This window comes from Cavia porcellus, unplaced genomic scaffold (assembly GCF_034190915.1).
Source record: "Cavia porcellus strain 051 isolate PalLab524CR breed Dunkin Hartley unplaced genomic scaffold, mCavPor4.1 scaffold_1, whole genome shotgun sequence".
In the NCBI taxonomy this organism is placed as follows: Eukaryota; Metazoa; Chordata; class Mammalia; order Rodentia; family Caviidae; genus Cavia; species Cavia porcellus.
Genome location: NW_026947484.1, coordinates 230,434,607 through 230,461,248, shown reverse-complemented (window position 1 = coordinate 230,461,248; position 26,642 = coordinate 230,434,607). Strand labels below are relative to the sequence as shown.

At 47.5% G+C, this 26,642-nt stretch overlaps 1 protein-coding gene across 1 annotated transcript in view; it reads right to left on the bottom strand.

The window, feature by feature from the left end:
• Galnt14 (polypeptide N-acetylgalactosaminyltransferase 14) overlaps positions 1-26,642 on the bottom strand; it is a 212,719-nt gene that overhangs the window by 11,217 nt on the left and 174,860 nt on the right. Inside the window, exons 7-12 of the mRNA XM_063230269.1 lie at positions 22,203-22,290; positions 21,413-21,497; positions 18,923-19,026; positions 9,038-9,164; positions 4,658-4,750; positions 445-528 (exon numbers count right to left, since the gene is read on the bottom strand). Of these exons, the coding sequence (XP_063086339.1) occupies positions 445-528; positions 4,658-4,750; positions 9,038-9,164; positions 18,923-19,026; positions 21,413-21,497; positions 22,203-22,290 (581 nt within the window). The remainder of the gene's footprint in view (positions 1-444; positions 529-4,657; positions 4,751-9,037; positions 9,165-18,922; positions 19,027-21,412; positions 21,498-22,202; positions 22,291-26,642) is intronic.

Genomic DNA, 26,642 nt, shown 5'->3' with positions numbered 1-26,642 from the left:
GAGAAGAGAAGCTATAGTCTCGGGATCCACAGACACTGGCAGCTGGGGAGGTTGGGGATACGTCTTGAGAATGGCAGGACCTTCTACCCCTTGGAGTCATAAAGACTGGTACTACTCAGAAAAGGGGGGAAATTCCGGCAGGAATATGACATCCCAGGAACTCTCAGGAGCTACAGCTGGAGAGCCAGTGTCAGCAAGCCCACACCCTAGGGACAAAATCCAGGCCACCAATCCCAGCAGCTGAGCAATACCACAACTGGCTATGTTCAGTCCCTCATGCTGTTAATATGACAGAATTCCCCTTCCAGCTTTAGGGTTAAGGAGAGCCAACTGGTCTTGGTCTTCCATGGACTTAAATCCCCTCCTCCAGCTGTGTCTCCCCTACGCCCAAGCCAGGTGAGGGTTTTCTTTGGGACAAGCCAACGATCCAGCAGACAAGGGTACCTGAGCTCTGGGTAGACGTTTTCCAGGTACCACTTAAAGCTGTGGCACTGCAGATTCCTCCTCAGATTCAGCCTGCTCTCAATGCTGGGGGTGACAAAGACAAATCAGCCATCAGAGGCAGAATCACGACAGTAGTCCAGACGGAGGAGCACCAGGCGCGACTTGTGCCCACGCACTGTGCCCACGTGTCTCCAGAGGCAGCGGAGGAAATGAAGGAAGCAGAGATTTGTATAGCTCCAGAAAGAGCTATGGAGAACTCTAGCAATATCTCACAATGGTACGGTAATGACACTGAGGACTTGTGCTTTTATTTGAAAGTGGAATTTGGGGCTCTTTTTACTTTTCATTAAAAACAAAGCAGCAAGAACATTCAGCATGTGGTTAATAACTCACTGCCGGAGCTCGGGGTCTACTTACTCACAACCTCTCCATGGATTCTGCAGCTGAAATATCACTGCCCATTGCCACAGCCTCAGAGCATTCTCTTCCTTGGCGGGTGCTGGGGTGTCTGGTCATGCATTTATTTTGCAGACATTCACTGAGCACCTACTATGTGTCAGGCATCATATGCCACGTAGGTGCCACGGAAAGCTTGAGGCAGAAGAACAAGGCAGTGAAACAAGCATCAGAACCCCATGTGGCATAGGGTGGACTTAGGGGGCCTTGGGGATCCCCCTAAGAGGTATACCTTTGCCTCTCTGGTCTACGATGGTTAGGATAAGCAATGTGATGCTGGTATCTAGAAGGAACAGTGGATACCACAGACCAGTGACTGTGAATTTTTTAAAGCTTTCAATGATATAAACAGCCCACTGTGGCATGTGTCATAGGTGCACCATCGCTACCATGGACACTCCAGAAAGCAGATGAGGTAGGGGCCCTGCTACAGCTTGGGAGCAGGCAAGAGTCTAGCACATATGAAGAAGGTGCAAGGATTGAAAATAGATGTGCATGTGAATCACAGAAGGGGGAGAAAAATGGGGGTTGGGGGGGAATCGGAGGCAGTGCGCAAAGGGTCACAGGAGGGACCACAGAGGTATCTGGACTTCACCTTAAGGGCACTCACTGATGGGCTCTAAGCAGGGTGTGATGTGCTGACATTTGGACGTCTGTGCTTTGAAAGCATCTGTTGACTTGGGAATGGGCCTGATGGGACAGAGCTGGGAACAGGAAGGACAGAAGCGAGGCACCTATGGAACCAGGTGCCAATCATTCCTCCCTTAAGGAAGTAGGGGAGGGAATGGAGAGCGACAGGGTCAATCCTCCGCTTCTCCCCGTCTGCACTGCCTGGAACACCTAAGCACCACTCATACCTTGTCCCCTGGAGGCCAACACAACCAGCCCTGCCTCCTGTCCGGCCTCCCTCCCTTCCTTTCTTGGCCTCAGCCCCAAGTCTGTACCAGAACTTATAAGAAAGCACAGACCACAGCTCTTCAGCAGAATCAGCTCCTCTGGGATGGGACAGGCAGGTTTTGAGTACACTCAGTGCTGGGTGTCCAGCAAGGGCCTGGGTGCTCGGTGTGTGATTGACAGCATTGATGGGGTAGAGGGAGAAAGGGAAGGGACCAGGTGAAACCTAGATTTCTGATTTGGCCAACAGGATGCAGAGAAGACATCACGGACATTCCCCATCATGGAGATGGGAATACAGAAGGAACAGCAGATGTGGGAGCAAACTTCATGAGTTTAGTTTAGGACTCATGGCTTGGGAGACAACCTGATAGAGGTGCCTGGTTGATACTTGGATAAGGGCCTAGAGCTCAGAGGAAGGATTCTGGTTAGAAACAGATTTGTGAGTATGGGTAGCATAGACGTTGCAGTCAAGGTCAGGAGTGATGTGTAGTGAGAAGGACGGGGGTGGGGGGAGAGAAGAAACCAACTCTACAAATGAGGCTGAAAGATGGAGCCTCGCAGCAGAAGCAAATCAGAGATTGCAGCGCTCTCGAGGGAGGCTGGGGGTGGGGAGGCACAGTATGGTAGGCTGAGGAAGGTGTTGGGGCAGCCTTGGAGAAAAGGGGGTGGAGCAGTCCAGGCTCAGCCAGGAGCAAGCAGCCACAGGAGATGGGGTGACAGCAAGATAGACCTTTGCTCCATGAAATGGAGCTCTGAACTGGCTGAAAAACAGTGGGTGATCAGCAGTGCTCGACTGAAGGAGGGTTTTTAGGTAGTTTTCTTTTCTCTTCCCAAGCTGCTGTGTGAGTGTAAATGACAGAGCACAGGATAGAGATCAGAGGCTCCTGGAGATGGGTCCCAGCTGCACACTGGAACCCAGGCTGTGGAGGGAAGGGGTCTTTTACAAATGCCATCCCCTGGGTCCCTTAGACCAAGTCAACCAGCCCTGTAAGGGTGGGGAATCCCAGGTGCAAGCGGCTTTGAAGCGCCTCAGAAAATTCCACTTATAAAGCTGCTTGGAACCGTTCCCCCAGAACCCTGCTCTGTGAATTGAGATCCTCAGATCAGCACTGTCACCTGCAGGTTTATTAGAAATGCAGACCTCTAGAATCAGGCTCTGCATCCTAACCTGATCCTCAGGAGATCTGTGCACACATTAAAATCTGAGAGGCCCTGTACTAGGGCCTCTAGTACCAGGGCCATCTCATTCAGGAGATGAATCCAGACGGTGGGAATCGGACAGATGTTGATTTATAAGTGAGTGCAGGCATGAATGGAACATTCAGAGTGCAGGTGGACGGTCAGCCTCCCATTGCAGGAAGAAGACCGATCTCCTGAGACGAAAGACACCAAGAAGGATGATGCAGATGCGGTGACACTAATGGGCTGGTTTGTCTTGGGAAATCGATGTCTATTTCATCTGTAACACAGTTGTCGTTTACTGACAGGGATAGGAGGGGGCAGACTCTGGTGTGGTGGTGGGGGTGGGGGACAGAAAAGGGTTTACTAAAGATGGAGGAGAGGCCTGGCTGAGACTAATGGCTGCAGGGTACGGTCAGTAGCCAGCTGGTGTTTCTGGTATTGGTCAGCAGCCTACTATGTACAGGGGAGGAAGATGTACAAAGTCAGGTTTACCCAGGGTTGAGGAAATGTTATAGGGGGCTAAGGAGGGATTGCTAGATGCACAAAAAGGATAGAAGTTCTAAAGACAAGGTCTTCTAAGGTCTGTTAGCCCAACTATTTACATACAGAATGACCAAAAATTGCCTTTTTTCCATTTATTTTTATATGGTAATTTAGCAGGATATATAAAAGTGACAATTTTATCAAATGTATTCAAGACAAGAATGACTGGTTGAAATGACATCTGCCCCGGCGATGCTCGGGATAGTCAGTATAAAAACAAACGTGCTGCCCAAGTGACATTCAGGGTAAACTGTAAAGCAGTTAAACAAACTGAATTGAAAAGCAGATGAAGAAGGAGGGTGGGGTCACAGCTGGTGGATGAGGAGTTCTGATTTTAGCTAGTCCTGATGCATTTCTGTGCAGCGATGAGCCTGACTTACGAGGTTTAAAACCCATCTATTTAACAGCCTTCATGAGACTGGTAAGCGATACTAGTCGAATAGAGAGCCATTGGTTGACCCCTCCAAAGCAAATGACAACCAGTGAAGTTGCTATTTTTCTCCACTTCAGTCAGCTCCAAGGTGGGGGATGCAAGCTCATATAGTTTTGCAGTCAGGCAGGTGCCGTCTGAGCTTCCATTCTCTCATAGCAGTGGGGTCCAATTCAACTATTTTCACTTACACAAGGCTTGGTTTCCTTATCTGTCAAACAGGGGTAATTAGGGCCACTTCTTGGATCTGAGGGCAGATTAATGAGATGCTTCATAAGCTATTTAGCCCTTAAACATATTTTGCCCTTTTTCTTCTCCCATAAAGCTTGAACATTTCTGGAAGGGACATGCACAGGCATATTGCTCCCCTAAGGTATGAGGGGGAGCTTAGGCTTAGGGAACTGAGAAATAAAACAAATTCTGACCAGGAGGGACCAGTCTTACATCTTTTCTGCAAAGAGCTGGAAATACAGGTGAGTTGTGCAAAGCCCACCTGAGCTGCTCCTAAAAAATTGGTAGCTCAGGTGGCAAAGGTCCCTGCACAGCCAGGACAGGGCATAGCACTAAGGAATATGAAAGAAAAGCAGCCGTAACTCCAGGTCTAGAGGAGCTTGCAGGCTCAGGGAAACCAGCTAGGCTGGAAGATCAGCTAAGGGCCCAGGTCCTTCTTGTCTCTCTGCCCTCCTTAACCTGCATGACACTTACTTTCCAAAAGGTCTCTCCAGGGCAAAAGGCCGGGCAGCATAGTAGTATTGCTTGTATTCATCCATCCACACTTCAGCTGTCCGCTTGGTGTTCCTGGGAGACAAGGATGTCAGGAGGGGGTATCTGGGAGGACTTCTGATGTACCAAGATGAAATATACACGGGCAACACTGGCAGGTGGGGGCCATCATGATAGAGCCATTAACACTACTGTTCCCAGAGTGCAGATCCCAGGCAAGCACCCCTATCTCCAAATGCATGTTACCCCAAACAAGACATAGGGTTTTAGTAGTAGCAAAAAACTTTTCCCTAGAAGGTTCTGATCAGAAACTGAACTTCTGTGTCTCTCAGAGAAATGAAAAGATCCAGGAGAAATAAGTACATTGGTCTGCTGCCAATAGTCCAGAAAACAAAGGCAGGATCTGTGTTCACCCTGCTGCTCCTGGCCAGCCCAGCCTGGGTTCTTTGGGTTTTGCTCCATTATTCTCCCCTTTATCACAGGGACTCTGTTGAGGCCCAGCTCTCCAAGGGGAAGTCAGCTCATGTGTAAGTCAAGCAGGTATAAGGTGCAGGTATAAGGGGTCGGTTATCAAGGCATTTCCTTTCATCTTTCAGCCTTCATTCTTAGAACATCCTAGTGTTCTCATCAGATATTTGCTCTATATCACAGAAAACGGGACAAGAGAGACAGAAAGGTATTAGGATGGCATTCAGCAACCAGGGGTGCATGGATTCCAGGAAAAGCTCCAGAGTCCAGAGAAAAAGAGATCAGGTAGCAGTGGCCTGGGCAACCTCAGCACAGGTGAAACCCATGAATGTAAACTTAGGGTTTAACTTTTTAGTTAAACATGGGTCAGACCATGCTCCTCTGGATTCTGGTTCTATTCTGCAGCAGAGGCAAGCACCTTCCCAGCAGGTACATGAAATAACAGTAGGCACAGGCAAACCCATTCTGGTTAGCATGTTTTGTTGGCCCCTTCCATTGGCCCAATCATCAGGAAACTGGAAGCTGCTTTGTATATCTATGCCATATTCCCTAACTACTGAATGGCCCACTGGTGGGACGCAGGATGCCCAAAGCCATTAGCCCAGCCCCATCATGTCAAGACTCAAGGATGCATAAGGAAAGCCTTGGTTCTAAAGCTGGATTCCCGGACTTCCGGGAGAACATGGCGGACAGATAACAGCAACTACCGGAGGCTCTCTGAAAGACTCGGCTCAGAAGCCAGGAATGGTGCGGACTAAGGAGACATAAGCAGGTGGAGATATGCTCTGCTGACTCAGGAACGAACTGGGCTGAGAGAAACCACCTTGGAATGCAGTCCTGGTGCTAAAACAGGAACAGAAAAGCATCGGTGTGGAGGCTGGACCCCGCGCCATTGTAAGCCGCGATTTGGTTTCCTGCCGCGCGGCGGCTGGCTGCCTCTACAGTGGCCTGGCAAGGAGAGAGACGCGCAGAAGCTCTGAGAACGGCAATCTGCGAACGGCAGGAAGGTGTGCACTGACTTGTGGTGAGGTGAGTGAGAGAAACTGACACTCTACCACAGTTTGACTCCAGCAGAAGACTTTCTGGGCCCGAGCAGTCCTGCAGGAGCAGGGCGCGGTGGCGACTCCAGCCACCCATCCCCCTCTCGGGCGGGCTTGGTGAAAAGTGCCTGGCCTGCGTGACACTGCCGGCGGACCTGGTAGGCTGTCCCAACCCAGATCCCAGAATCTGACGGTGGCCGGGAGGGGAGAAGCGAAGGCTGCCTGGTCCGTAACTAACTGGTGCGCAGCGGTGAGCGGGAACACCTAACTGGCGCAATTCGATCAGGCTGTGGCTGACTGGGAGAGAAGCTGGGCCTCTTATATAAGCTTGAATATATAAGGAACAGAGAAGAAGAGGCAGCATGGGAAGAGGCAGCAACAAGAAAGGCTCCTCGGCCCCCAATTCTGAGAAACAGGCAATAGCAGACACCGCACCAATACACATAAGGCACCATATAGAGAGCCTCATAGACCAATTCAGGAATGAAGTTATCAACGACCTGAAGCTAGAAGTATGCAGAATAGTTAGAGAAATGCTAAGTACCACCCAAGAAAAAACAGGTGGTGGAATGGAAGAACAGAAAAAAAGGGGAGAATTGTTTGATGGAGAAAACAGAGAAAGCATAGAATACGTGAAGCAGGTTCAAAGGGACTACCAAGATACTAAGAAGTCTATAGAAGACTGGCATAACAGCTTGAAAGAAACTAAAGACAGACTATCTGAACTGGAGGGCAGACTTGTAATATGGGAGAATGAAATGAAAAACTTCTTAAAAATAACAAAGAAACAAACAGCAATAATACAAAGACAAGAAGATGATAAGAGGATCCATAACTTAAGGATTAAGAACATAAAAGAAGAAGTAGGGACACAAACAAGTGAACTACAAAAGCTACTCACAGAAATAATCCAGGAGAATTTTCCTAATTTAGCAAAAGGTAAAGATACTCAGATGTATGAGGCATACAGGACCCCAGCTACCTACAACCCAAACAGAGCAACACCCAGGCATATAATAATAAAAATTCCAGAAATTCAATACAAGAACAGAATATTAAAAGCTGTCAGAGACAAGAAACAGACCACTTACAAGGGAACACCCATCAGAATTACAGCAGATTTCTCTGCACAAACCATCAAATCACGAAGAGCATGGGGGGAAATAATTCAAGCTTTGAAAGATAATAATCTCCAGCCAAGATTGAGATATCCTGCACAACTGTCCCTGGAAATTGATGGAAAAACAAGGTGCTTCCAGGATAAAGAGGAACTGGGGGAATTTGCAACCACCAATTCAACCCTACAGAAAGTATTGCAGGATATTCTAAAAAAAGAAAAATACAAAGAACCCAGAAATAGTGGCGGGGAGGCCACAACGAATGGAGCAGAGAACAAAATGAAGAAGACAAACTGACAGCTACTGACGGAAAAAGAGCTCAACAGAAATGAGACAGAGAAGATTGGATGATAGGAACAGCTATTTTGGAGAAAATGACATCTTAATAGGTAATACTGATTTAGTATCATCTTGTTTTGAAGTCTCACCTAGCTTTTGTCCTTCGGTCTCCAATGGTCTAAATAGGCTGTATCTTATTGGATTTTATTATGTACAATAGTATAAGCAAAAACCTTTTAAAGACAAGGAGATTATACAGAAACCATTGTTCATTTTCTGTTAGTCGATTCTAAATACTCTGTAATGCTGTCATTCTCTTGAATGGTTTTACATTGTTTTGATATACTTAATGCTACAGTATACGAAGTTGTACTCAAGGATTTCAAAGAGACAATATGGTAACTACTTTTAGGTTAGGATTATCTGGTGGTGAAACACTATTCTGCTTAAATGGTTATGTTTTGATCTGCGCTGTTTTGTTGTTATGCCCTCTTTTATCTCAATCTCCACTCCACTATTTACTTTTTTATCTTTATCCTTTTAATTAAAGGAAAAAAATAGCAGGATATATTATAGTAACCCACTTTGACTTTTCATTACCTTGATTTAAAGCCCTGTATTACTCTCACCATCTGGTTTTTAACTGATGTTCCCCTATTCTGTTTTGCTGGATAGTATCAGGTTCGAAAGTTTAGGCATCAGCTGTGAAGATAATGAGATTCATTATGACGCCCATTCTTGTTGACTTTTATCTACTTTTGAAGACCTACAATGTCTCCAATGTTTTGGTTTTGTTGGTTTTATTCTTTACTGTTCTGTTCAATTGTATTATAACTAATGATATAGGCAATTCTATTAGAGATAGCGGGAGGCATTATGGTAACCATTGTTGATCACCTTGTATTATGTTTTTATATTATCTATTATGTCCACCCTTTTGACTTGACCGATTCTGTTCTGTTATGTCACATTTGGTTTTACTCTCTTCCAAAAAAGTAATAAGAACCATGGGAGCAATGAAACCCAAAATGTGTAATAGTCATGGTACAAAAGAGAGGAAAAGAAAGTGCTCCAAACTATATAACTGCATGTATATTTAAGTGTATAAGATAGAAAATGATATCACAGGATTTTACTGGATCAATGAACAGAACTGTTTGCAGTATCATTGATGGAATGTCCACTTTACAAGCTTTAATTTTGTGACTTGAACAATTATTTCTAAGATGACAATATGTAATCCATTAACTAGTGATTTCCTACTGTTCATTTTTTTTTCTGTAAATCTGTATAACTTGTACCCTTTCCCTGCTTTTTTTTTTTCTTTTCTCCTTAAATAAAATTTAAAAAAAAAATGAAAAAAAAAAAAAATAAAGCTGGATTCCCAGGTGAAGTCCGGGGAGAAGCCATGTGGCTGCTGCCCACACACACGCTGAGCCCTGGGTGTGCACACTTACTTAATGTATGTGTTGGCGTTTCCATCAGGGAAAACATACGGGTGCTTCTTCCGGAAGACATGTCCCACACGGCTGCAGGGGACAATCTCCAGGCTGCCTCCACACATCCACACGCGGAAGGAGATTTCTGTAAGACAGCCACACTGTGGGCTTTGTGGCACTAAGGTGGCAGGCACACCAGGTGAAGGCCACTATGGGTGGCTAAGAGCAGACTGTGCTCCTCTGGCTGGGAACACATCTGCAAACGGGGATGACCGTGCTCACACTTTGGAGGTGGTGTGAGGTAACACAGGGCTAGAGGCTGGCACATTGGCATAGATTCAGTGCCCAGCATGGCTGTGCAGGAGGTTTTGCAGGGGTGTTTTTGCCCAGAAAAGGAGAGTTTGGGGAGCATTAAGAGTTGCTTGGGAATGTGCAGTATGGAATAAACAGTCACTTCTTATCATTGAGGTGGTTATCACCAAGACCCTGCAGAAAGGAGTTCTGTGTGAGGCCAAGGGAGATTTTTCTAAGTCAGAACAGATGTCTGCCATGAGAAGACTTGGGTCAGGCTAGAATACTGTATCACAAAGATGCATCCATGAGCTCTAAGACTCCAGAAGACACCTGGAAAAGAGCTCACGACACTCCTTCCACACACTGAACAAAAGCACCTTGAATAGTCCATGAGGGAATGTGAGCAGTAACCAAGAATTGAGGTCACATGGAGAAAATGCAGGAAGCTACAAAGCTCTCTCTGGTGGTGCTCCTGGGTAGGGGCTATGCACACACACACACACACACACACACACACACACACACACACACACACTTCTCCCTGGTTGGTCGCTGCTATGGGGACCTCAGAGTCATGTGTGGGATAGAGTTAGGAGATCCAGCTGTGTTTCATGTATTTCTCCTCACTGGGGATTCCTCAGAAGCAGCTGCCAAGCAGGCTTCTGCCCCAGCAGGAAGCAGTGGTATACTGAAGGGTTAGGGAAGCATTTCATCACTGACGCTGGTTAGAATTGCCAGTGTGTGATATTTTTTAAAAATGCAGAATGACAGTTAGACAGCTGTATTATTGCTTTAAAATTCTCTGCAGATAATGTATTTCTCTTACTGACTGCACTCGGGGCTGGCTGCCCCCCCCCCCTGCAACCCACTGGAAGCAGGCCAGGGAGCCAGAAGCAGGGAATGAGATGCAAGTATTCCAGGGCCTTCCCAACACGTGCTTGCCCTGTTCCCCCAGCAGCCTTTGCGCCAACTCTTGGTCTCCCTAGGATTCCTCACCACTATGCTTCTCTCTTCCTTCTCTGTTACCCTGCATTCCAAATCTCCAAGCAGGGCCCAGCCTTGAGTCTTCGTTTTGAACAAGCTTAAGCTCATTCCCAAGAACACAGAGTGAAAAGAAGCACAAAGAACTTGGCTTTGGGTTCAGCAGACCAGACTTTGCAGAAACCTACTAGCTGTGTCCCTGGGAAACATGCTTCAGCAGGGAGAGGCTTGTTTTCCCCGAGTCAAGCAATATCATGAAAATATTCCGACTGCCACCACCAAATGAAACAACTTTGAGGGTGGTTGCATAAACCCTAAATGTGACTGGAAGCTCTGTGGCAGGATTTACAAGATGGTTTTCTGAAGCCAGTTTCTTTAAAACTTGGACCCTGATTGATATGCAATGCCCACCTGCTTATACTATTTACAGCGGCCTCCTATTTCCCATCTTTTCCTCTGAAGGACACATTTGAACTTCATAGACTTAACTCTCCACAAAGGTCCATGATTCAAATCGAGGCAGGACTTGGCTGGGGCTTAGTCTAGCACCTACAGCTTGGTGTTTACATGAATCACTGTACAAGGAGTGGATCAGCTGAATAGCCAACACCCACATCTCCATCCACAAATGAGTCCCTCCATCCCGAGGGACTTCCGTACATGTGTGACTCAGTCTCAGGATGTCTTCCTTAGTCATGTGCGGTCTAACCCACTCCTCTCCAGGGATCCCAAACGCACTCTGCTCTACTTCCTGCAAAGGAAACTCCTAATCCCCCCAAAGCAGACATGGGAGGCTTGCTTACTAGATATAACCCATGTACTTTGTGCCAGCTTTCCTCTAAAGACATGTGTGTGCTTCAGCTACCATATCTTCCTCTCCATGCATTCAAATGAGACATATGTCCCACATCATTTGCAAAGCAAATCCTTCCAACCCGGGCTTCAACCTACCCTTCCAAGCCCTGCAAGCTTGCACTCTATGTTGCCTTTGTCCAGAATTTTGCTTCTCTCTGAATCCACTGACTGCCTCCCCTCTGCCACAGTCCTGCACAGGACCCCTGCTGTCATCTAGCTCTGGCCCTTTTCCATCTTCCTTTGCTGTCCTGGCCTTCTTCGCCTTCACTTTGAGGCTCTGTCTTTGAATGACCTCTTGACACTGCTTCCTGATCTGATGCCAGCATGGCGCACATGCTGAGAACTCCCCTAGATTCACCAGCCCCACCTCTCCCAGGCCACCAGTGCCTATTTGCAGGGGCTGCCTGCCAGTGAGTCGGTAGGATGTGAAGCCTATCTGAATGTCAAACTTTGGGCTCTTGCCTTGACGCCACCTGCCTCAACAAGAACATCTACAACTTGCCTGTGCAGCTGCGAATGCAGACACTGACTTCAAGGAGCTCACAAACTAACACAAGTGACAAGTGCATAATTTGCATTCCTACCATATCAGCTCACTCACCCAACACCATGGAATGGCCGTCTTAGTTCTCCAGGTCAGCTGCTCCACCCAGAGAAGCCTGCATCCCAGAGGAGTTAAACTGTCTGCTCTGGAGTGCAGACTATCATAATCAAACTTTTGGGAGGCAAGTGGCCTGACATGGATCACTGTGCTGCCCCTGGAGTCAAGAGGCAGGATGGGGGATGCAGCTTGGAGTTTTCCAATTACTGCTATTATTTATAGGCAGTACAGTGTGGAATATTTAAAACCCAGGATACATAGCTGTCTTGCCCTTATCTGTGCCCCTGACTTCAGGACAAAGATGTGCATCTTCCCAGGCTGGCAAGCTAGCGTTGCTGGTTGGCAGAGTTCTGCTGAAGCTTCAGGAAGTCTTTTCATCCCTGCTCATCCTGCAGGGAGGCCAGAACAAGCGCCTTAAGAACAGTGTGGACTGTGGTGTGAGGCACAACTGGAGGCCTGCTCTCCAGATCTACACTCCTGAAGCATCATCATTTCATCAGTGAAGGCAGACACAGCAAGGGACTTTAGAGGTGAGTGGGAAGCAGGTTCTTGCTGTGCCAGCGCCAACATCACCTCCATGGTCGTGAATGCCATGCCAACTCAAATGCCCTCTGCATTCTGGAGGGAGGTAATTACTCCTCCTCACTGTGGGCACTGTGATGGTCTTGTGTTCTTTAAACTCAGATTAATATTTGGTAGCAAACTGCCCTCCTGCCAATCTCTTTGTTCCATGTAATCAACCCATCAGCCCTCCTCGGGGCCTCACACCTCAGCTGAACAAATACCTACTTGGTGAGCTCATGGATGGCTGGCAAGAATTCAGAGATAAGGAGCCTACTTTCTTCCCTGGAATCACACCATGGCTACTCATGTGCCCCCATCGCTGGACTAGCCACGGTTCTAACTTAGTTTTGTAGCCTGGCTTTTAACCAAGGCAAAGGGCACCATTCTGCATAGAGACTGCCCCATGGAGTCTGTTTTACCCAGAGCCTCATACAGTATTTACATATGCAGTGTCTACACAGGAGTGTCCGTTCTCCCTCTGTCCAAGTTTAAACCCATTGAGGACAATGGGATTGGAGAGGAGGGCGGTAACAGATTCACCTATTATGACCGCCAAGCATATGTATGTGCATGTACAATGGTAATTTTTAAATTGTCAGGGCTTACTATGCCAGGGAATAGCCTCTGCACTATGGCTAGAACATGTACCCCAAAGTGCATGTCTAGAAATTTGATCCCCAAAGCAACACTGTTGAGAAGTGAGTCCTTTTAAGAGGTAAGGGTCATGAGGACTCTGCCCTCATGAGTGGGTTGTTAGTAGCTGAAAAGTGGCTTAGCTAGCACTGCAGTGGATTCCAGATAAAGCATAAATTCATGATCCTCTCAGCTCCTTATGCATATTCTCCTGGCCATCCGCCTTTCTACCACAGGATGATATAGTAAGACATGCTCACCAGATGCGGGTTCCTTGACCTTAGACTTTCCGATCTCCAGAACTGTAAGAAATAAATCTCTACTCTTTATGTCTCAGTCTGGCATTCCCTTATAGTAGCATAAAATCAGCTAAGACATTCTGCTATTATTTCTTAATGAATGCAGGAGCTTGTCTAGAGATAGTCTTACTGGTTCACAAAAAAGACTTGAATCTGTGAACAAAACTGTATTTCACCCACATCTGGGGCAATCAAGGTTGCATCTAGGACCCTGATTCTGGACAATTACTAACCACACCATGGTCACCACTGACTAGATGGCTTGCCCACAAATATCAGAGTGGCACTTGTTTCTAGCAGGGTGTTCTGTGAGGAAACTCAGACCTAGGGAGATTGGGGAATAGCAGCAGAGGTGGCCTTGAGGGATGGCACCTGGGCGTGGGTTTAGCAGAATAACTGAGACAGAAACAGAGCACTGGGCAGCTTTTTCTTGCCCTCTCCATCTAAGGGAAAAGTGATATTTTATCTGACTTGGTGCTCTTCCTAGATGAGGCCACTTTCCTAATGCTGAGCCACGGAGCACAGAAAACACAAGGTTGAAAGTAGTAGAATAAACTATCCTGGCAGCTCAGACATAATTGTTCTTTACGGGATGTTGCTTCCATCCAGGGTGTGAGGGAAAGCAGCCAGCCCTGCCGGAGCAGAGGCGTCTCCATCGGCTCACACAGCCTTGCAATATGGAATGCGATCATTTTCCAGCGCTGCCATAACGGACTGCCATGCAGTCAGCGGGTTTACTTGGGTCCTCTGCTCAGGGTCTCACAAGGTGAAATCACGGTGTCCACGGGACCATGCTGCTTTCTGGAAGCTGTTTATTTGCAGAACTGAGTTCTTAGAGCAGCAGGTCTGGGGGTCCCTTTAAGTAGCTAGCATCTCTCTGCTACTTAGGTGTTGTCACCTCCATCTTCAAACCAGCAGTGATGGGCCGAGTCTTTCTCAAGGTCTTCAAATCTGTCACTTGTTCCACTTCTCTGCTGCCTCCAGCCTGAGCAAGCTCTGCTTTTAAGGACTTGGCTCATTTGCATAATGTCCTAACTTCCCTTCTGGGTCATCAGATTAGTGACCTTAATCACATCACTTGAATCCCTTTTGCCATGTAAGGTGATATCCTGACAGTTACTAGGCACTGAGGTGTGGGTATCTTTGGCAGGGCCATTTTCCTTACCACAGAGATGACTGTCTCCACCTTAAGACTTTGGAAACAGAGTCAGTGAGGTGACATAACGTCCCCAGTTGAGAAAGTTAGTGGTTACTACAGGATGCAAACTTATTCCTGTCTGATTCCACAGCCCACACCCTTCCTATAACATACACATTCCCAAGCCTGGACTAGGCCAGCATCCCAGACAGTATTCTGGGGACGGTAGGTGGTGGTGAGTCTTATCTGGGATCCACCTCATCCCTTTGTTTTCAGCATGGTCTTCTGTGCTTTGGTTACTCCCCATTCTAAATTCAGGAATTCCATATTCTTCTCACTTCAGCGGGAGAAGCCCTCTTTATTGGAAGCAGGGCCCTCCCAACATGCACTTCTTATTGGGCAACAGATTCCTTTTACCTCTAAAGAACAAAAGTAAGATACAGCTCAAGGTCAGTAGATATATACAGGTATCCTATGTTATGTAAATTGGGGTTTAAACATCCAGTTTTAATGCAAATTAACTGGAAAAAAAAAGCCTAAAAGCCACATTTCCCTAGTGCCTGCTCATATCCTAAACTGTGGATATAATTAACAAAACTATTCAGGTCCTCTTAGAGACACTTTGGATGGCACCAGGGTCAAAGTGTGAGTGTGCAGTGGGAGGTCCACCAAGACACAGCAGGGCTTTCCAGTGGCTACTGCGGCCAGTCCATCAGCAGCTGCTTCTAGCTGATAAATAGCAAGACAGGGCAGGAAAAGCACATCCTCCAATGGAGCACGGAGTCATGGTCCCCTTGGCCAATAATCTCACATATTCTTGTGCTATAAAATTCAGGTCAAGCCGACATACACAAGCACATCCGGAACACATGAAAATTCTATTTCTTGGAAAGGAAAGATGCTTCTGCCTGCTGCTACTATTCTCATATTTAAAGGGGACACTTAAACGTGGTTCCATTTAATGCAGTAAAACCTACTTTAAATGGTGCCCTGTATATTGTGCAGCCAGCCCGCTGTATCTACAGGTTCCTCATCCACAGGTTCAATGGACCGTGGTTTATTATTTTACTGAAAATATTTTAAAAACTGCATCTGCATTGAGTATATGCAGATTGTTTTTCTGTCATTTTTCCCTAGATCATATAACATAACAGCTATTTACATAGCATTTATAGTAGGATATGAATACTGAGAAATTAAAGCATATAAGAGGTCATATGTAGGTTATGTGCTAATACTGTGTCATTTTATGTAAGGGACTTGAGCACCCACAGATTGGGAAGGGGGAAGGTTCTGGAACTGATTTCCCTGAATTCCCTTCTCTTTCAGTCTCTTTCTTGTACGTGTATTTAATGAGCAGTTTCCACCGTCCTGACCTGCAAGAACATAAAGTTGGATGAATGTCTTGTCTTTAGCTCCAGGTTTAGCAAGAGGCAGGACAGGGTGGCAGGCACAGGTGCTGAGGAGGCCAGAGAGAGGGAAGGGATGGGCAGAAGTGAGAGCAGGAAAGGTATCCTCTTTTCAGAGCACCCCTACCCCCACCCCACGCCATCTCCTGCAGGGGAATCTGCATTTGGCAGAGAGGGTGGCTTGGTCACTGCTGAAGGTCAGGCACAGTCTGAGATGTGCAGGAGGTCTTGTCGATGTCTCTGGACTTAGAGGAGCAGGTGATGAGGCTGAAGAAATAGGCAAAGCCACGAGAGCAACCCAGGAGAGGACCATGGGCTTCCGCCTTAGGACAGGAGAGAGCTGCTGAGGACTTAGCTTGAGAGGTTCGTGTTCCAGGAGGAGGACTTTGGCAAGAGTGTGGGAAGACGGGAAAGCAGAATGGAGATAGGGGACCACTCAGGAAAAGATTAGTAGGCAGGGCAAGAAGGGTGTGAGGGATGCTAGGGGAAGTGGATCCTTAGGACTTGGCAACTTCGGGGGCTCTCTGGCCACACCCTGGAGCCAGCACTCCATTCCTCTGCCTTCAGTGCTGGCACTCTCTCTCTTTTGCAGCAGGTGAGCACTCACATACCCTGTCCAAATCCTCGGTCATACAGACCCCCTTTCAAATTCCCACCTTAACACACTCAGGTGCCTCGTTATCCCCATCTGCAGATGTCACCCTGCCCACGTGGTCTATCCACCCTTGGAAAAACACTACCATTCCTGGCATATAAAATGCTAAAAAAAAAATGTCCAGGAATGGTTTTCCAAGTGCCATGAGCTGATACAACATAACGGAATGTTGGGCGTGAGAAATGAAGTATTTCTTATAACGTCTGTCTGCAGCGCTTTCTTTTTTTTATGGTTTAAGTTTTTTTTTTTGTGATAGGTTATAAAATGTCTCTCCCACACCTCCCTAGAACCCTTTCCAATTTCTCTATTCAAATCAGCCCCTCTTAACACCAAATGACTCTGAAGCTGGCTAGATGAGATTGCGTCTTAATTTGAGCAGATGTGTGTTAAGATCGCTATAAAGGAAAGGTACTAGTATGTTGGACCAGAACGTGCTATAGTTGGATGCCGCCTGCATCCAAATGTCTGTGCCAGGTGGAAGAAGGATCATACTCACCTTGTGTGGATCAAGAAGGCAGATTGAATCCCAGCAGACAAGCTGGAGGAAGCTAGCTACAACTTAGGAGGTTTTCTAACAACACCACCAAAAGATTCTCAGTATAGAATGCTCAACTGTGAAATAGTGAATCGATCATTAAGCATGATTGGAGCAGACTGGCCGACTGGCGTCTATCAGGAATGCTTCAGGGAGGACTCAGGTTGGAAGAAGACCGGCACTCATCACTAGTGAAGGGTATCATGAGAATCAAGATATACAACCATTTCTTCCCTTAAGAGAGAAATCTTGGTCCCACTGAGAATGCCAAGTGTCTCTCTGGCTCCAGGTTCTCCTGGGCTGGTGCAGGCGTTGAACTCCATACCCCCACACCAGTGACATCATCACATTCCGGGAGGCCAGCAGGGAAGGGGCCCCTCAAGGGTCTGGTGAGGGGTGCTGGGGCTTTCTGTTTAATCTGCCACACTTCCGTCCTGTGCTCATCTGGCAAGAGGCCAGCTCTTCTGATGGATTTCTCTACACTGCCTAGTTTGGGAGAACAGATGCTGTGGGTTAGGCCAGAAGCCATAAATTTCTGGGAAATAACTCTTAGTGACTGTAGAAGAAAGCCATAAAACACTCTGAGGGCAGGGACAGGAGACAGTGATGGCAGCACACAACACCAGGGATTATTTCTAAGTGCCAGGATGGACCCAGTGGATCGTTCTTTTGGCCCACATGTTCCCCATGGCTGAGAGGGAAAGGACCCTGGCACATGAGAACTCTCTTATTCCACTGTCATTTATTCATTCAACTATTATTGTGCACCTCCTGTGTAGCAGACACTGCATACACTAAGGGCCGGAGATTACCACAAACAAAACCGCTACTTCCCTCTCCTCATGCGGCTTGCATTTGGCTTGCATTTTCATGATCTCTATTTCTCACCTGCTGGAAGGTAACTCAAACTTATTCCCGCATGGTGCCAGAGTTTTCACATACTTCCTTTACTGGGTTTCACAACAACCTCTAAAAGGAGGCCTCCAGCTCTTTATTCCAAAGTTACGTCTTTTTTCTTTTTCTTTTGTGATACTGGGGATTGAATCAGGAGCATTTGCAGTGAGCTTCTTTATTTTGAGACAGGATTTTGTGAAGTTACTAAATTGTTTACCTTGCACTCAAACTCACAACGCTTCGGCCACAGTAAGTACTTCCCACAGTACTTACATTACAGGAGACTCTAATGTACTGTCATGCCTGGCTTGAAGCTACACTTTCAGTACATGGGGGAACTGGGGGTCACTCAGTGTCACTAGCTAGATGGACAGGGGCTTTCTGGGGGCTGCTTCTTGTGTAGCAGCAAACCTCAGCTTTATACCAGCATAGTCAGTCCCATCCATCCGAGTGGGTAGTTTAGGGCTGAGTGACAAGCCCTTTTCACTACCCTCTCTCTCTCCTACTAAATTATGACGGCAAGATTCCTCCTCTGGTGATTAACCCAGACCCTCCTCAATAATCTAGTGCTGAGTACTATAATCAGAGCAGCTAAGGGATGTTCACAGATGTTGAGGAATGAGACTGTACTTCCTGGTTTGCATCCTCTTTCTCTCCAGACTCCTTCAAATTCCAAATTCCCAAGTTTAGCACTTCCGGTTCAAGCCTGCACTCAGCCCCTTGGATTTGGTGCTCTTTCTTGATTTTCCCCTTCTAGTTTTTGCATCTACTTTTCCCTCAAGTGGCCTGGGTGTGTTTTTTCCTGGGTCTTCAGCAGCTATCAGGCTCCATGAAGAAAGCTTTTGTTACTGCTGCTTCCCAACCCCACGCTATGGCACTGCACCCAGCCGTCCTCAAAGGGATGAGTCACTCACTGCCTCCCAGGCCCTCATCCAGATATGTGTGACTCTGCCGAGCTGCCAGCGGGCTCAAGGACACAGCGATTCCTGCCCCGCCCCCAGGACATATGGAATGGTACAGGCAAGGACCCAGGACGAGGACTCACCGAAGTTCTCCCCTCCCCAGATGTCCATGTCCATGTCATACTTCCCCAGGTAATCGAACCAAGCTTTGTCAATCACAAAGAGCCCTCCGGCGATGATTGGAGTCCTGTGCATTTGGAAGGAGAGGTAGAGGGGAACTGGTTATAGGAGGGAGAAACTCCCAAACTCAGCGAACCTGAGCGTGCATAACTCAAAGCCATTTTCTCCCCAGTCTGTATTCCTCTTCAGGAGCACCAATATTTATTTCAGTTACCCAAAAGAAGGTTTGGCCCTCTGCTTATAAATCTCCTAGCCTTGTAGACAGGCAGCTTTCCTATCAGCATCCTTCCTGTGATCCCCCATCAACTTGTTCCCCAGGCCCTGCCCGGGGGTGTTCCATGATTGGAAGCAAAGGCGCACAGGGCATGCCAAGGCAGACACGAGCTGGGGCAGCACCAGTCAGCAGCCTATCCATTCCCTGCAACCAGACTCACTCCCTTGTTTGCTAGCTTTACCCCCCTGTTATGGGCTGAATTGCTCTCCTTTCCCCCAAAATGCTACATTAGAGTTCTAGCTCCCAGTACTTGACCTTATTTGGAGACAGGCTCTTACAAGGGCGATCAAGTTGAAATGGGACCATTAGCCTGGGAGTTAGTCCAATATGATTGTGGTCTTTAGAAAAATGGGAAGTTTAGTTGCACACAGGAGTAAAACAATGATGTGCAGAGAAGACGGCTATGTGTGAGCTGAAGAGAAAGTTGTGAAAGGCCCTCAGAAGGCACCACCCCTATCAAAACCTCTAGGCTCCATAATGGAGAGACAGCCTTCTGCTATTTAAGCCACACAATCTGAGGTACTTGTTACTGCAGCCATTGCAAACTCATACACACTCGTTTTCATTTATTTCTTGGTGGCTCTCATCTCTAACCTCCCCTGACTCTTGATTACTGAGACTGATGCAAGAGAAACTGTTTGGAAGGAAAAGAAGGTAGACAAAAGTAGCAGAGTCCAAGCAAATAATCCCTTCAGTACAAGGATATGAATCAGTCAAATCAATGGCTGGGAGAGCTCATGAGTACTCAGGGCCCCAGCGCCCCACTTTGGGAAATTTTGTCTCATGGCATGATCAGTTGATGGAAAACAGGTCATAGGCTCGGGTCTGCCTTTCCTACAACAGCCTGCTGCTCCCTGAGAACTGGCCTAATCCTGGGAATCACTCCTCTCTGATGAGCAGACACCACACAAGAAGAGATCTGCCTCAAAGTGCCTTTTAGAACAGAGACTGAAGAATCCAGGCCTAGGTCACCACTTTTCCCTTGACTTAGTCCACTCCTCTAGGGCCTTTAGACAGGTGACACTTTGTTCATGTCACACCCGCTTCATGCACTGCCTCTGAGGAGCAGATACACACTGTATGATGCTCAGCCTAGTAAGAAGTGTCTCCTTCTCCTTAGAAATAAAGGCCACTGTTCAGGGTGTTATCTGGCTCTGATCTCCCTCTGGGCATCAAAGGCTGGAGCAGAGGTGAGACACTGACAGGTATGTGACACAGAATCCCAGCCTACAGTGATGCTCTTTGGAACATAGTCTCAGCTCTTCATAGCTCCGTCCATCCTCAGAGTGACTTAAGTCAACTCAACGAATGTGAGCAAACACACAGCAGCACCAGAGACACAAATAAATGACCTTGAACAATTCTGGGCAGTCTTAAGTCACTAGCTGGAGAAACCCTAATCCTGGGGCCTTCTCTGTAGTCTTTCATGCACTTTTTATCCTCCTGCTACCATACCCAAGGCAGACTTCTTTTAGCTCAAAGCCTGGGATGCTTGCGATTAGTCTTAGATAGGACCTCAAGGCCACACACTTGATGTTGAGGTCCAGTCTCCCTGAGGGGCCACTATGCTTCACTCTATACCAAGCGCTCAGAAGAGCCTTGAGTCCAAGCAGAAAGTTGCTAGCATGTGCTATGGGTCCTCGTGAAGCTACAAGGAGACACGGTAGATGAAGATGATGGCTGATGAAGACAGCCACCCCCAGCATGATGCCAGCACATCAGAATTCATAGGCCAGCACGTTTTCACACAGAACAGAACAGATATGCTGATTACACACAGCAGTGGCAATGCCTTGGTATCAGCCTTCACCTGCTCAGCCTTTCTGGGATAAAGCCCAACAGCCAAGACATAGGAGTCCTTGGACCTAAGAGATCATTTTAACTCTCCAGTGTTGGCAGGAACACAGCCTTGTGTGAGCGTGGACAACGTAGTGCACCCTCCTCAGCACATGACTCCCTCAGGTTCCCCTTTGCCCGGATAAAAACCATCATGAAGATGGAAACCTCCTAAAATAACAGCAGAAGTAGAGTTGGCTGCTGTACTGTTGCTGTAGTTGTATGTCTCTGCACAATCCTTTGAACATCTAATGTGGATCTGCCCCATGCCATGGGACAGTGGAAGAACCCAGTGATATTACACTTGTCCAGCCCACCTGTGACAACCCTTCTTCCTACTCACCTGATGGGCTCTGTGGGGTCCAGTCGCCGAGCCTTCTGCTCTGGGGAGAGCTGTTCCCACCGGAAGTGGAGACTCCAGTCAAACCCTACAAAATACAGCATCAACCCAGTCCAGGTGGTCTCTCAAGGGACCTGCAAAGTTCCTTTTTAAGAAACTCATGACCATGCTCAGGTCCCTGAAGACAGGTTGCCCCAGCGCTGGTCAAGAGCGAGGCTGCCCAAATGCCCTCCTAGCTCTCTTCTCTTGCTCTGCTGCCTGCCTGTCTGAAGCATCTCTGCTGGGCAGAGATGGGGAACAGCAGGTGCAGAATAGGAGCACAGGCATGGGATCCAGGGGTGACAAGATAAACAGTCATGGAATGTGGGTCTTAGCACAGAGTCTTCAGAAAGTATAAGGGTAGGGGGCTTCGAGAGGTCTCAAGACCACCTGAAAATCTATCTTAGGATGAGTCTCGCTGGGCACTGGGCAGAGAACTGGGGAAGGTCTCTAGGAGAGGGTGGGGTTGAGGGTGATGTGCAGAACAAACCAGGTCCCACATATTCAGGGCAATCCTTACTTCAGCCATGCTCAGGTGCTGGGGTGAGCCTTTCCTTACAGCTGAGCTCTGGGGCCGAGGGGTCTTCCTATGACCCTGGTTCAGCATTTCTCAGTAATGAGCTGGAGAGAATTCTACTACAGGGTGCAGGGCTGATATTTCAGACAGAACACTAAGTGGTTTCTCTTCACCTCCCTCCCATTTAAAGAACTGACAAGGAGGAGAAGAAAATTAACCTGGAAAAGCCCCACTCACCCCCTCTGAGCTCTGAGGCCGACTCGATGTAGGTGAAGGTGTCCAGGTTAATGATATCAATCACAGGGCACACCACCCGTGTGTAGTCCTGTAAAACAGAGACCTTGTGCTCTATTTGTGGGCACCAGCCTGGCAGGGAATCAGAAAGCTTAGTAGGGCTTTGCCCTATATAATATATAAGGCTTATGACCTTTACCAAGCACTGTCATTTCTGCATCTCAATTTCATCACCAATGCAGTGGGCACTGGACACATGACCTCTCTGGTGCTGATGCTTACATGCAAAGAACACTTTGACTTGCCAGAGGTCTTGTCAGCCACACTGGCTGCATGAAGATGGTAGGGGATGGCTGGGGAGTATTACACAGAGAAAGGGGCTCCAGCTATCCCTCACCACTGTCAGTGGGCAAGGAGGCAGACAATACGGTCAGCTGGAAATCCCAAAAAGTAAGCCAAGCATTCACAGTGAGAGCCTCCTCCTATGCATATGGTTCTAGACAACTTCACAGAGCTGTGCCCTGCAGCTGGATACTCACACATCTGTACCCTCAGCTCCAACATCCTGCTTAGCTCCCAGCCTCGGATCCAGTATGCACAGGCCACCTCTAAATGAGTTCACTCAGCCCTTCCATGGTGTTTTCTTCCCCCTCACAAGCTCCTTTCCCTAAATGCCTTATATCTGTTAACAGATCATCACATAATTCCCTCCCCTAGCTCCAAATTAAGCATTACTCTACCCAACAACCAGATCATGCCCTGCTGGTGCTAACTTCAAAATGGCTCTTTGAATTCACCCTGCCTCTCCCGCCTCCTCTCATGTGTAGAACACAGCACCGGGGTCCTAAATTCCTCTCCATCCTACTCATCATCCTGTCCTTTCATTCTTCCTGCAGCCATCAAAGCTGCCTTTCTGATACGTAATGCAACTGTGCCACAGAACTAACTTAAATCATGCCTAAAGTAAGGCACAAATTCCTCCAAATGGCATCCAAGACCACCACAACCGGGCTTGCTTCCACCTATGAGTGAGAGCAGGCAGGATCTGTCGGAGTGGAACAAAGGTCACATGAAGGTAGGGATGGGGAGGACAGAGACCCAGTGCATCATGGGTACCAGGATACAGTCAGAAAAGAAGAGTAAGTCCAGGCATGGTGGTGCCTATTTATAATTCCAGCTATCTGAGAGGCTAAAGTAGGAGGATCACAAATTTAAGGCTAGCCCTGTGTTATGGTTTGTTTGTGGCCCCTGGGCCTCATGCGTTTACATTATGCATCTGTGATTGGTTCATTGTCTAGTGCTTGGATTGATGATGTCAGTGCTACACCCACATAGGGGTGGAGCCAGCATACAATGTAATGGCAGGAAGAAGGTGTGTCTCGCTTTCTTGCCGGTTTCTGCCTTGCTGTTTGCAGCCTCCATGAACTGCAGCCCCGCCGTGCCACCCTGCCTTGGAGCCAACTGAGTATGGACCGAAACCTCCCAAAACTGCAAGAAATAAACCTTTCCTTTCCCAACTTTGGGCATCAGGTATTTTGTCTCATTGACCAGTAAAAAGTAACTAAGACACTCTGGCAAGTTAGCAAGATCTTATTTCTTATTGATTTTTTTTTTTGGGGGGGGGGCTAGGGATTAAACTCATGACCTCTCACTTTCAGGGCAGGCATTTATGCCACTGAGTTAAAACCCCAGCTCTTGAGCTAAAACCCCAGCCCTGTAAGACTTCATTTTAAAAAAAAAGAAAAAGAAAGAGCAAACTCTATAGTGTTCTATAGCACCTAGGGGAAATATAGTTTATAATAATTTACTGCAATATAGCCAGAAGAGAGGATTTTGAATGTTTCCAATGCAAAGCAAAGATAAATATTTGAAGTTACAGAAATACTAATTGCCCTGAATTGCTTACTGTTCATTGTATACATGTATCAGAATATCATACAGTATCCCATGAATATGTACAATTATTGTGTCAATTCGGAAAACAGGCTCACACTGGCTGTATCCCCTAGGCCACCCACTTATGGGTATAAAAACCATACAGGGAGAACCTTCAAAATACGCAAGCAAAATTGCCAGTTTCTGTGGGGCTTCAAAGGCATCACTGATGGTTTTTTTTTTTTCAAATTTTCCAGTGGGTGAACCTAGCCTGGCCAAGGGTAGTGTAAAGCAGCTGTGACCAAGGAGACCCTCACCTGGCTCGCAGGGAACCAAGCAGCCGGAGGAAGCCAGCCGGACTCAGGGAGCCAGCCAAGCTGGCTGTCCCCTCCTCACACCAACTGTCCTTCGGCCAACACAGGCAGGAACCCCTGCTTCTCCTTGAAGGCATTTAATTTCCAGGCTCAATCTTTCCCCTAAATGAGGTTGTCTTTTTATTTTAAGCTCCAGAGTCACTGAGTGCCTGACTCTAAGTTCACAGACTTAATTTGTCTTACATGTGATTGGCTCTGACAGTGACCAGGCACCTTTGAAAGCCAATAGGCCCATGTGGAAAGCAATGCTCGTTGCCAAGGCAGTGCTGCTCCCTCTGGGGTGGCACAGATGCTTCATTCACTATCGGCACTGCACCTGCCCAGCTGCCACAGTGCCTGTGGGCTTGTCTATGGGCGTTGTTAGTATGTGTCTGTGTCTCAATCTTCACTGTGTCCACACGAAAATATACACCAACATACTCCCAGAGACGCCCTGGTTGTGAACTCTGAAATGTACTCAAGTTCAGAGATAGCTTCAGAAGTCTGACTGTGAGTTCTGGGGTTTCTGCAGCTGTACCAAGTCCTTCTGTTAACCCTCATACTATAATAAATACTCTATATCAGACTTGCTGATGTATAGGTCTTTCCAGCAAACTACTGGGCCAAACAGTGGTCCTCGGGACGCTCACACTATAATCCTGTTTTGTTATGATTTTTTTTTTTAAATCTTTCCTTACATTTGAAAAATAGAAATGCAAGACTAAGTTCTAGCTGCTCACTTGGGCCATGGGTCTCCTGGAAACTACCCATGAGCCCAGCCTCCGGGACTGTGTCAGGCTCCTGGGCTCTTCCTGCCCGTCTCTTTGTCCTGGGATTGCTGTGACAGCCAGGCAGTGAGGGCTCTTCAAGGTCCAGTGCTATGTGGAGTGCTGACCTTTAAAAGGGACTGCAGGAAAGCCACCAAAGCTAGGACAGAGCTCTCCATGTGCCCAGCATGGGCGGCTGTCTGCTCCACTGCTGTATCTCTCAGTCCCAGCCTAGAAGATATTGTTGGTGCTGGAAGCACACAGCTGAGTCATTACACTAAGCAGGGTGACCTTTCTGGAGGCCCAGAGATGAGGCCTCCAAATAGGCAAACCTGTCACAGGCTTCTATCAGAGGCCTTGACCCGCAGGACCCAGAGGCTGTATCTTGAGAGCAAAATCTACCTCTAGGCTCAAACAGCCAGCTGGAGGGATCCCTGACAGATCCTAGATTCCACCTCCTTCTGTCCTCCCCATGCAATTCTAGGGTCCTCTGTCTCCCTTACCAGGGGCAGCAACAGAAGCTGAATGGATCAGACAGTAGCCATCAGTCACCTCGGCTCGCTGCCGTACCCCTGTACCCCTCGTTTCTTCAGTGATTCACATAATTAACCACCTGGAGAGGGGGTCTCCGATGCAGCCACCAGCACCCCCACCAATCTACTGGGGTTTAGAATCTGTGGTGGGTACAAGAACAAGTGAGACCTCACAGTCTAGGGAAGGTGGACAGAGAGTTAAATGACTTCACTTTGGGGTACAGACACAGCCTGGTGCTTCTAAGATGGCCTGGAGGCAGGGGGTGGGGATGAAGAACAGTAGGGAGGTCTCAAGGTGGGGGTGACACCACAGGGCAGGGACAAGTTGGCAGACACTTGGGTTCCTATTCTGGTTCTGCCATCCAGAATACATGTGACCTTAGCAAACTAGCACACTCTGTGGGACTCCCATTTCCCCAACTATAAAAGGAAGGCAAATTATTATTTTCAAAAGGAGCCTGCCTTTTAAACAGGGATCCCGTGAGGAACAAATTAAAGTGTGTAAGAAGGCACTGAAGATTATGCGAGCTGTTATCGATATAAATTTACTGAATGCTAGAGATTAGGATTTCTTAGGATCTTTCTGCTAAAGAAATATGTGGGTGAGGGGGGAGGGGAGAAAGCGATGTGCTCAATAAGGAAAAAAGAAGAAACCTGACTTGGTGCTGGTTTCCAGTCTCATGATGTGGTGGGAGGAAGAGAAGGGAAATCAGGGAGGTTTTCAGGACAGCTCAAGGCCAGCCTTCTTCTTATCTCTTTCTATTTTTGAAAATCCCAAACTCCAATTACAGCTTAAAATTTCCACTTCCCCTTACAAGATCAAATCATGTTCTGTGCTGAGACAAGACACACAGACAGGCACCCACACTCCCTGCCCCCACGGAGCTGTCTCAGGGAGCTGTTGCAGAGGATCAG